The sequence below is a fragment of the Bidens hawaiensis genome, unplaced genomic scaffold (genome assembly GCF_021521415.1).
Source record: "Bidens hawaiensis isolate Kalapana, Puna unplaced genomic scaffold, B.hawaiensis_p1.1 tig00039897_1, whole genome shotgun sequence".
NCBI classification, from domain to species: domain Eukaryota; kingdom Viridiplantae; phylum Streptophyta; class Magnoliopsida; order Asterales; family Asteraceae; genus Bidens; species Bidens hawaiensis.
Genome location: NW_027497016.1, coordinates 107,019 through 119,348, shown reverse-complemented (window position 1 = coordinate 119,348; position 12,330 = coordinate 107,019). Strand labels below are relative to the sequence as shown.

General features: G+C 33.2%; 1 protein-coding gene across 3 annotated transcripts; it reads left to right on the top strand.

Annotated features, from left to right (window-relative positions):
- Positions 1 to 6,063: 6,063 nt before the first annotated feature.
- On the top strand, positions 6,064 to 10,145 carry LOC143591546 (eukaryotic peptide chain release factor subunit 1-3). Of its 3 annotated transcripts, none has more exons than XM_077071727.1 (3): positions 6,064 to 6,192; positions 8,296 to 9,729; positions 9,897 to 10,145. In XM_077071727.1, the coding sequence occupies exon 2, from the start codon at positions 8,309 to 8,311 to the stop codon at positions 9,617 to 9,619; it is 1,311 nt and encodes a 436-aa protein (XP_076927842.1). In that variant the 5' UTR covers positions 6,064 to 6,192; positions 8,296 to 8,308; the 3' UTR covers positions 9,620 to 9,729; positions 9,897 to 10,145. The 3 variants fall into 3 exon arrangements, with proteins under 3 accessions (XP_076927842.1, XP_076927841.1, XP_076927843.1); XM_077071726.1 differs by having other exon boundaries at positions 9,884 to 10,145; XM_077071728.1 differs by lacking the exon at positions 6,064 to 6,192 and having other exon boundaries at positions 8,220 to 9,729; positions 9,884 to 10,145.
- Positions 10,146 to 12,330: the final 2,185 nt, after the last annotated feature.

Here is a 12,330-nt window from a genome sequence, read left to right as displayed (position 1 = left end):
TTTTAACAAACAAAATGTACGAAAATCACAATGAAAACAAAACCTTGTGGACGAAAATTGCAACGTAAAGGAATCCATAAGGATGAAACAAGTTTTAAATTTTTGGATCGAATTAACAAATTTGAACAAATCAGACAAACAAAAACTGCAATTCTCTTCAAATATTGTATGAAGTTATGAACTAAAGTATAAATGAGAGAAATAAATATTGAAATAAAAATGATGGACGAGTTATAAAGAGTCAAAAATTCATAATGAAGTTCATGTACCAATCAAATAATTACTAAACGACGAAAACAAAAATGTCTTATGCAAGCTTGATTGATTGTAACGCAATTCCATTTTTAACTAAAAAAAACATTTTTTTGGAAATTGTTATATAATAATAATATTTTTAACGTCCACGAGTTGAACCAACTATGAGCGTTTGATTACTTTAGGGTTGCTGGTGCGGTTACGGTTTGCATAGGGCAGTGAATCGGGAGAGTGATGTGTTCGAGAGAGGATGTGAGAGAAGTCGTTAGAAACGATAACACCACCCCCTTCTTCATAGGCAAAGTTGTGACACTGCCCCCTCTTAGATTATAATAGTTTTCGGTTTTAAATATTTGATGTGAATATGTTTTTAACCGATTTCATTTGTTAGTAGGTTATTGATGAGGTGACGTAAGTTAAAAAAAATAGTTATTTTCTAACTCATATTCCTTTTATAAATTATATATGTCTATCTTGTTCTTTTTAACAAAAAAACACACATATATATATATATATATATATATTGCATTTGTTTTTACAATTAACTATTTATTTTTATTTTAGTACGTTTATATCTTTCCAAATAAAGATTAAATGAACCATTTTTGTAGGACCTAGCTTCAAGTACTATCAAATTAAGCTCATATAAAGTCGATTGACTCATTATTTTTTACCTTCTTACTTAACATCGTTGGATATTGTGACATTTTATATTACATGTGTACACATTATTTTTAAAATATTTCAAACTTACGACTGCTACACCCTTCCCCTCACTCGTCGTCATCTTTTCACGTCCCTTCCATCCTCATCGATTCTTATTTCAATTTTGGACCACTTCAAGTAATTCTCTCTCAAAATCAAAAGTGGGGGCACTCTTACCCGCATAAACATAAATAAACACATTTCATGATAATAAAAATAACCATGCTTGAAAGATGGTGGTGGGAATATGTCACAGTATCGTGTCACAATAGTCGAAAGTATGATCATGATGGTACTTTATACATATGGACTAAATCAATAGAATACTTGCCTACTTGTCGAAATGTGTCTCAATAACGCGTCATCATTTTTTACATCTCCTAAGGTCTTTATACACATTGATACATATTTATCATTAGCTTTTAGTTTTTGTTACTTTTTTCATTTTTGTGCAAACTATTTTACTTATTATTATTGTTATTATTATTATTATTATTGTTTTATAAATGTTACAACTTGTACTAGAGAGGAAAATAAAAGGCTACTAGAAGGATGAAGCATTAATATATAATGGTGTCTTGCCGTGTCTCCTTTTATTTCTTTCTTTTTTAATAAAATAAATAATTGTCAAGTGATATTATTTATTATTATTAAAAAGAAAATGATGGAAATGGACATGAATGATATGTGTAGGGTATTGAGGGTCTCACATGTCAAACTTTCATAACCAGTATTTTTAACTTTACAACCAAGCCCCTCTTATTATCCACATCAATCACATTCAGTATTGTTCATTTAGACAGCTTGCCGCAACCCCTTTTGAATAGCAAAGCCAATCCTACTAAAAACGAAGCTTTGAGACCCAGGAGCTGAAGAGGTTCCGTGAATGACACGCTGAACCCTACTTAAAAAATTCACAGCCTCTAGGGCCAGAAAACCAAATGTATCAAAAGCAAAACAGAGAAAGACATGTTGATTCTTTAAACAAGCTTTCTCGTGATATATTATATACCTACTGAGTGTGTGAGTGCTATTATAACTTCTATAACATATAAAGCAAAATTTATAGTTTGCCTACATCCACCATTCCACCCATCCTTCAAATCTCGACAATAACTTTGCTACATGTGGATTTTTAATCGGTATGTTTGTTGTTGTTGTAGTTATATGTATTGACCAGGATTATCAATTATGAATAACATGCATATATAGTTTATTCTTCTATATATTTCTGAAAATAATGCTGTATTAAATCGCACTTTATAAAACGAATTTCTGAAAATACAACATATATGGCACAAGGCACAAGTGACATTGTTTAAAATGAATAATATGCAAAATATGATAAAATTAATTTTTAATATACTTAATAAACCAAAAACTAAAATTCAACCATAAAAAATATATATTACTCTTATTATCCTAAACCGTGACAACTAATTGTTGCTTGTGACCATACATATCAAGCCCAATATCAACTGTATTTTGTTATTTTAAACATACAAATATCATTACAAAATAGAATAAGAACATGATAAGCATTTGTTTCTCTTTTTAAGGTTTTGTAAACATCCATTTCAACTTTTACATATCATACATTGTTTTGTATCATATGTAACAAACGCATTTAGTAAATTTTGTTGGTGATTTTAATGTCATCAATGTTTTGCATGAATTATTTGGCCATCCACGGCCTCTCATTTATTCCCATACTAATCGTGTCGTTACCCTCCATGTCCCCGTTTGACCATTGCAACTCTTTCAACTAGTGACCACATTAGGCCCTTAATAACATGTTCATATAATCATCGTTTTTATCGTTACAAACAAACAAAATTGGTTCGAAAGTTTTAACATAGTCATGAGTTTTGGATTTTAAACACCTGCTATCACATGACAGTTTAGACCCCTAGAATTTGATTATTGAAACATGTCGTGTCACTGCCACGTGAGTAATCAGTATAGCCATACTGAGTGCCTATAGCTTACCATGAAAACATACAAAGTATGTTTTTTATGAGGGTCGTTAATGTTAATGGTGATGGTGATTGATCAGCAATATGTGATGATTGGAGAAAATAAATGGTGATGGGAGGTGGTTGTCCTTTAAATACACCAAGATCCAATGAATGATATTCAAGAACATAAGACGAATCATTTTAATTTAAGGTTATAGAATAAACTTTGTTAGCTGTGATGAAGATGAATATGTTTCTAGTTGATCCACAAATTTTCCTCGTAACTTGGCATCCAATTAGGTCTTGGGGTTGGTGTACAAATGACAGAATCAAGACCTCTTGACCACCTAAAAATCCCGAGTTCAAATTCTGCAATGCCATTAAATTTATGGTATGAAAAAAAGTGTTTATCATTATTGGACTAAACTAAGAGTAAAATCAATAGAATTAAAAGTTATAAGATCATAGCAAGTAAAATTTTATTAAACTATATTTATTAATTGATATAATTTATAAAATTAGTAGTTAAGGTTGTTTTATTATTTTTTTTTATTGACAATTATCTATGTTTTGGTAGGGTATTTTAACAATTATGACGTGTTAAGGTGTTCAATTATTTATGTGTTGTTTTTTATTTTGCAATTAATACTATTAAGACAAACATTATCAATTCAAACAATGTATTTACAAACATGAACAATGGATTTTTTATTTCATTTAGTCTTGATGTCTTATCTTAATAATTACACCTGATTCGATAACCATAACCTTTTCATTATGAATATCGTTTAGGATTTGTAAGCAAGAAAAACCTGTAAACATCTAAAAATAATAAAGCGAGTTAAAACGCAAGTGCACCAAATAACATATAACCGAACTTCAAAACAAATCGAAACGTGACCAAAATTAATCGAGGCACATATCTCGGATATGGCTGCAACATTGGTTGCCTCACTAAATAGCGGTGCGTCATCATAGCATTTACTGATATTATAGCGATAAACGAACATCCTAAAGCACCAGCTAGTCCAAACTAAGAAAATTTAATGACCCCCGATCAGTGAAAACAAAGGCCCACGAGTCGTTGCGAGCCCCATTCAGTGAAAACAGAAGCGACACTTTTATAGCGAACATATGAACGCCCTAACGAACAAATGATGACCACAACGAGTAAATGAAGACTTGAACGGGGAAATAAACCCCTTAATCATCCCACGGAACCATAATATCCCCGTTCAGTGAAAACAAAGGCCCGCGAGTCGTTGCGAGACTCGTTCAGTGAAAACAGAAGCGACACTTTTCCAGCGAACACATGAGCGCCCTAACGCACAAATGATGACCAGTGCGAGTAAATGAAGACTTGAACGGGGAACTCAACCCCTTATTCATCCCAGGGGACCATAATAACCCCGTTCAATGAAAACCAAGGCCCACCAGTCGTTGCGAGCCTCGTTTAGTGAAAACAGAAGCGCCACTTTTATAGCAAACAAATTAGCTCCCTAACGAACAAATGATGACTAGGGTGAGTAAATGAAGACTTTAATGGGGAAATCAACCCTTAATTATCCCACGGGACCATAATATCCCCGTTCAGTGATTACAAAGGCCCACGAGTCGTTTCGAGCCCTGTTGAGTGAAAACACTTTTCTAACGAACAAATGAGCGCCGTAACGAACAAATGATGATCACGACGAGTAAATGAAGACTTGAATGGGGAACTCAACCCCTTAATCATCCCACGAGACTATAATATCCCTGTTGAGTGAAGAAGAAAGACCACGAGTCGGTTGCAAGCCCCGTTCATTTAGGGATTCAACCTTTTGGGCTTTAGTTTTAGATGCATTTATTTGGATGTAGCCCATTTCATAAGGCCTGAACCTAATAAGTTATCATAAAAGAGTTCATAATTGATTGTCTTATACTCCTATAGTCATGTCAGAATGCTAATTTTCATTATTGATTTGTTACATACATGTTATATTACTAGATGGCAAAATTAATGTGTCGAATAAGTCGGGTAACGAGTCAAAATAAGTTATTATTGTTATGCGTTGGATTGGGTCCGATAAATAAGAAACAACTCGGTATAACTTTTGAAATTTTTTTTTGAACATCTTGTAGGTGAAAAACCATTATTTGTTGTACAATATATAATTTATGAATGGTTTAATGTTTTATGCAATAAAACACGGAAATTGACACATTAACAAGTAAAGAGATTAAAAATGTTTGTCAATGACCAAATTGTAAATAGTGGATTGCTACCTTACATTGTAGAGGGTAAATTGACAAAGAGAAGCAATTAATAAAATAGTAAAAAGATATACACAAAGAAAAGCAATAAATATGATTCATTGAAAAAGAAAAGCAAAAATCTTAATGTGAACTTGTGAAAAACAAGGAGTGGTTGGTATCCTTTAAGAATTCTAAAAAAGTTAAGAACTCTTAGGAACTCATAACAACCAAATGTTTTTTTAACCTTTTTATATATTAACGTTATTTTAGAATAGTCTTATCATCTTTTATATATAAATTTTCTATTACATATATTAATCACAAGTTTACATATGTGTAAAATCTATGTACTAACAAATATACATGTGTTAAAAAAACATAAATATGTATAAAAACATTTTCAAAATTGTAATCGTAAATATAGATATAAAAAAATGATTAAAATACACTCAAATAACATTAACATACAAAATTTTTGATAAAAACGTTAGTTTTCAAGGATTCATTCAAGTTCTTAAATAATTTAAGGGTTCTGTAATGATACTCATCCGAACAAGGAGTATATAAGATTCGAAGGTAATAGTTAGCGTAGTTTAAAAAACAGATTTATAAGAAATATATATCAGATATTAGGACAGTTGTAGTTGAACTTATTTTATCAAGTAAATCACGAAATCAAACACAATGTTGCATAAAACTTACATAAACTCTTTTTATTAATAATAAGTGGAAGACAAAATACAATAAAAACAAATTATATGCCTTATTTTGAGGTAACTAACACAGTAAACGAGTCAAACTCGAGTTTGAAAATCTATCCACGAGTCAAGCTCGAGCTTTTTATAAATTTAACGAGCCCAGTCAAGCTCGGGCTTGACTCGTTTGCAATATCTGTAACGGATGTTCCGCAACTTCCGTTTTATAAAATATCCTCATCCACCAATATTAATATTATTATTATTATTATTCGTTCTCTAGGGTTTCAATAATAATCATCCATACGCCGACTCCAGTCCAACCTGCCGCAGACAAACCTACTGTAAGTCTTCAATCGCACCAGATCTACTCAATTAATCTCTTTAATCGCATATATTTGATTAGTATTCATACATATGATGCATTTCGTGATGTTTTGAGTTCAGTTTCGTTAGATTTAGGCGTTTTTTAGCTGTGGTAGTTACGATACCGTGCTGTTCATGTTGAACTGTTGTGTTGATGATTATATGATAGTTTTGGCTTCTGATTAGGTCTGTTTTAACCTAATTTGAATTGATTTGTGGATGTTAATATGTAGTTGGTGACAGATTGTTGTTTCATCTGTTTAGTTGCATATATTTGATTAATATTCATACAGATGATGCAGTTTGTGATCTTTTTGAGTTCAGTTTCGTTAGATTTAGGCGTTTTTAGTTGCTTTAGTTACAATTCCGTGTTATTTACATCGGACAGTTGTGTTGTTGATTATGTGTCAGTTTAGGCATCTGTTTAGGTGATACTGATGTAATTTGTATCGATTTGTGATTGTTAATATGTAGTTTGTGAAGTTTTGAGTTGAGTTCTGTCAGATTTAGGCGTTTTTTGTTGTTTTGGTAACTATATCGTGCTTTTAACCTAATTCGAATCGATTCGTGCTTGTTAATATGTAGTTGATCACTTATTGTTTTTTCATCTGTTTATTTACATGTTTGATTGAGGTTCATGTACTTTGCTTTAATTTTGATGAAATTTGTGAAGTATTAAGTTGAATTTGGCTGCGTTAGGTATGATATTGTGTTCTTCGCATCGGAGTGTTTTGTTCTTGATTATATGTCAGTTTAGGCTTCTGATTAGGTTGCTGTAACCTAATTTGAATCGATTCGTGGCTGCTAATTTGTAGTTTATGACCAGGTTTTGTTGCATCTGTTTAGTTGCGTATTTGTTTAAAGTTGATATACTTGATGATGAATTTTGTGAAGTTTTGAGTTGAGTTTCGTTAGATTTAGGCGTTTTTTGTTGCGGTTGTTGATATATAGTTTCATAGGCTAGTTTAGGCCTCTGATTAGGGGTTGTTAACGTAATTCAAATCTGTTCACAATTGTTAATATGTAGTTGATGAATAATTAAACAATTAATTGCATATTTGTTTAAGATTCATGTAAGTTGCTGTAACGATGCTGAATTTATGAAGTTTTGAGTTCAGTTTCGTTAGATTTTGGGTTTTTTTTGTTGCAATTTTTGATAAGTTAGTTTAGGCTTTTGGTTAGGTCCTGTTAATGTAATTTGTTTAAGAATTAATTAATTAGTTGAATATTTGATTAAGATTCATGTACTTTGCTGTAACGCTGATGAAATCTGTTTTAAGTTTTGAGTTCAAATTCGTTAGATTTAGGTGTTTTTTGTTGCGATTGTTGATGCGATTGTTTAAGCTTCTGATTAGGTCCTGTTAATGTAATTTGAATCGATTCATGATTGTTAATATGTAGTTTGTGAAGTTTTGAGTTGAGTTTCGTGAGATTTAGGCGTTTTCGTTGCATTAGTTACGATACCATGTTATAATATTGAGTTGTTGTGTTGTTGATTATATGTCAGTTTAGGCTTCTGATTAGGTTTTTGTAACGTAATTCGAAACGATTCACGATTGTTAATATGTAGTTGATGAAATTTGTGAAGTTTTGATATCGTGTTGTGTTGTTGATTATATGTCAGTTTCTTTATATTGATAAGATATAAAGTATTGATTTGGAAAAGTTGAAGTAGCAGGGTAACGAGTTAGATCTTGAGTAATAGGACTTTATTAACTAGGGTTTGATGATTATGCTATGCATCTCTTATGCTCACATTGTCTCATTCATGCTTTTTTGTAGCTTTAAATTTATTTGCTAGTTTGTTTTGTTAATTGTGTAAGAAGAATGTTAACGTGATATTGTGCTTACAGTTTAGCAATAATGATTGCTTTTAATGCTGTTTGGCTGACGTGTGTGTCACAAATTATCAATATCGTTTATGATTAGCTCGTCTAGTTTATTCTTTTAATTCTAACGTTATGTTGTGCTCACAAATTAGCAATGATGGTTGTTTGTTGTGCTCAGATTTATTAACAGTTTGGGTGACATCTGTATCATTAAATAGTAATAATAAAGTTTTTTATGCTTCTTTACGGCAGTTAATTTGTCACAATGTCAGAGGGTCAAGAAACCGATAAGAACATTGAAATATGGAAAATCAAGAAACTTATCAAAGCGTTAGAAGCTGCAAGAGGCAATGGTACAAGCATGATTTCTCTTATCATGCCACCTCGTGATCAAATCTCTCGTGTTACAAAAATGCTTGGTGATGAATTTGGAACTGCTTCAAACATTAAGAGTAGAGTTAATCGCCAATCTGTGCTAGGTGCCATAACTTCAGCCCAACAAAGACTCAAGCTTTACAACAAGGTCCCACCAAACGGGCTTGTGCTCTACACTGGAACCATTGTAACCGATGATGGAAAAGAGAAAAAGGTCACTATCGACTTTGAACCATTCAAGCCGATTAACGCTTCACTTTATCTTTGTGACAATAAGTTTCACACAGAAGCTTTAAACGAGTTGTTAGAATCCGATGACAAGTTCGGTTTCATTGTCATGGATGGAAACGGGACCCTTTTCGGGACATTAAGTGGCAACACAAGGGAAGTTTTACACAAGTTTACAGTTGATTTACCGAAAAAGCACGGACGTGGAGGTCAATCTGCACTTCGTTTTGCGCGTCTTCGAATGGAGAAACGTCACAATTACGTGCGAAAAACCGCTGAGTTGGCGACGCAGTTTTTCATCAATCCCGCTACCAGTCAACCGAACGTATCTGGACTGATCTTGGCTGGATCTGCTGATTTTAAAACAGAGCTGAGTCAGTCCGATATGTTTGACCCTCGACTTCAAGCTAAAATTCTGAATGTGGTCGACGTTTCTTACGGTGGTGAGAATGGTTTCAATCAAGCTATCGAATTATCTGCTGAAATTCTTGCAAACGTGAAGTTTATTCAAGAAAAACGTTTAATCGGGAAGTATTTTGAGGAAATCAGTCAGGATACCGGGAAATACGTGTTTGGTGTTGACGACACGTTAAAAGCGTTGGAAATGGGCGCGATTGAGATTCTAATCGTGTGGGAGAATCTTGATATCAACCGTTACGTGCTTAAAAACAGCACTACTGGTGAAATCATTATCAAGCATTTAAACAAGGATCAAGAAGCTGATCAGAGTAATTTTAGAGATTCTGAAACTAATGCCGAGCTGGAAGTTCAAGAAAAGATGTCATTACTCGAGTGGTTTGCTAACGAGTACAAAAAATTTGGATGCACACTCGAGTTCGTTACAAACAAGTCGCAAGAGGGTTCCCAGTTTTGTAGGGGATTTGGTGGAATTGGTGGAATATTAAGGTACCAGCTGGACATCAGGTCTTTTGACGAGCTATCTGACGACGGAGAAGTTTATGAGTCGGATTAGCAATCAGCAACTTGTGACGGGCCCGCGCAGGGGGGTGAGGCCCAGAATCAGAACCGCGGCACTCATTAAGGTTCCTACCTTTGTTCCATTTTTAAGAAGTTCTTATGAAGGTTAGTAGTTTCTTCTTTACTTATCTTTTTATTATAACCTGTTTGACCCGTTAAATATAAGTCTCACACAATTCAAACGGGTTGAAGTTACTAAAAAGTGTTAGTTGAACTAAACGCGAAATAATAATTATAATATATTTCTGTGTTGACTCAGTCGGAATAAATAGTATGGATGGTAAATCAAGGAAGCAAGCTACACCCCCTCCCCCAACTTGAAGCGGTTTAAGCGGTTACAAATATGGTTAATATTGGATTTGCAGTGCGTTTTGTGCGTTGTTTTTGAATAACATAGTTTGACTTACGTTATATGGTCTTTTGATGATTTGGGATTCTTTTAGTTTTTGTTTGTTCTTGACTTATAGATTTATATGAACCGGTTTTGTTTAACGACTTTTTTATGGTTGGTTGGTTGATTTTCTATCGAAATTTTGGTTATTTGCCTAGTCTTTGGAGAATCGAGTCGATGACGATGGTATTGAACAAGTTTGGTTTTGTTTGTTTTAACTTTTAAATTAATATCTAGTTATATAAAGTTTGACAGATTCACCTTATTTATTTATAAAGGTGGTTGGTATTATAGAAACTATTTTAGTTATACCTAAACCCAGTAATCAAACAAAACTGCTTACACGAGTTTGATACGTTGCATACGTAAACTAATATCTTTTGGAACTTGTCATACTTTAAACTGATGTTTGAATAAGACATTTGGGATTGGGTAATGAGGTGGATATCTGGCTATAGAACCAGGTGTGATTATTAAAATATGTATGCGGGTTGGTGTATACGAGTATAGTATTAAGTGTATACGGCCTGATTTGTCCAATTACATTAACACGAAAACACATTTCTGCTTTTTTCCCTGAACATTGGTTATAGAGGTGAACAGAGTATGCAATTTCCAATATTTTTTGAATTTGTTAATAGTTAAACCGTCTTTGTGTGATATGCTATGCGTTAACATGAACGGGTTTGATCCCAGCTTGCATTAACTCGGGGTTGAGCTAACAATAACACGAGCCGAGCTAGCTCAACTTGATATGTCCAATCAAAGCCAAAATCTATGCTCATTGTCGGACTCTAACTTTGACAATTTATGCGTTTATGTTGGAATTACGTATGCCCGAGACACATACTTATACTAATGTGGCTAAATGTGTTTGATCCAAGTCGGGTCATACCCAATAACAAGCTAGACAACACCAAATGTATTCTTTTAATGATTTGATCAATTAAACGAATACCGAACACTACATGTTTAGAAAATTGGTTTTCTAAACAAACACACTTGAGGATTTAAATAAATTATCTGGATAATTTGTTTATATAAATTAATTATTTAATTGGTTAAATAATTATATAAATGTATGTACATTTTATAAAAATGAGTTTTATAAAATGAATGGAGATGTTTTAAATGGTTAAAACAAAACAAAAAAAAAAAAAAATATATATAAAAATATAACCGGCCACCCCATGTGGGTGGAGGTTTTGGTCCAATCAAAAGTTTTGTCTTCTTGTGTTGACCATCTTATTTATCTCCATTCACATTACATGCATTTTGGTCTTGTCCCTTTTGAATTCTCAAGTAATTTTGAAGTTTTCTAAACTCTCTCTTCTCTCTCAAAACTCACGGCCATATTGGCCTCAAATTGGGAGTTTTGTGAGTCTAAAATTGGTGTTCAAATCCTAGCACAAATTGGTGTTGTTGCTACAAAAGCTTGGGGTATACAAAGCTTGAGGGTTTCTCCTTTGCAACCTTGCCATTTGAAGACATCATCTTCTTCATCCACCTACATCTTATTATAAGGTATAAGAAGGTACAACTTACATTATGTGAGCATTTTGTTCTTGTAATATTGATCCTTGTTCTTCGGGTTTTAGTTTTAACATAATGGTATGTTCATAACAAGTTTTAAAATCTAAGCTTCCGTTGCGTTTTCTTGTTAAATATGGTTAACTTGAACTTTGATAATCTTGTATAAAAACCCAACAATGGCATCAAGAGCCGGTTACAAGGACTTATGCTCCTTACATGTTCCTAAATTTCGGGTTTTTTCATGGGTGAAAAAGGGGTCCGAAAATTTGGTGGATTTTACCCCTCATGGTTTTGTAAGATCTTGACATGCATGGAAAGATCTTAGGAAACCATTTAACATTTGGATGTTGAAATATCAAAATTGTAAATATTTTGGGGGGGTGGCCGTAGCCTCTTGGGGGGGGGGGGGGGCACCTTTTGTCTTTGTGATATTTTGGGCATTGGTTGCTTAGGATGCATGCTTAGAACATTTGGTATGTTTGGATGTGTCATAACCGAAACCTAGACCTTGGATGTGTTGATTGTTGTTTTGTGTATGTTGATTATGTTTATTATTCAATATGGTTGTAATAATTCATAATTTTAGGCTTGTGTAATTTATTTGTTCATAAATGGTATGTAATAACTAGATTAGTTGCATTTTCTTCATTTTAGAAAAAATATGTATTAGGATACATGTTGTAAAAATTGAAGATGCAAGAATTGGTGGATTTGGGCCTTGGGCCGAAATTTTGGGCTTGTTGGGCCTCACCGGCCCATCATGGGATTCAAGCCCATTAGGC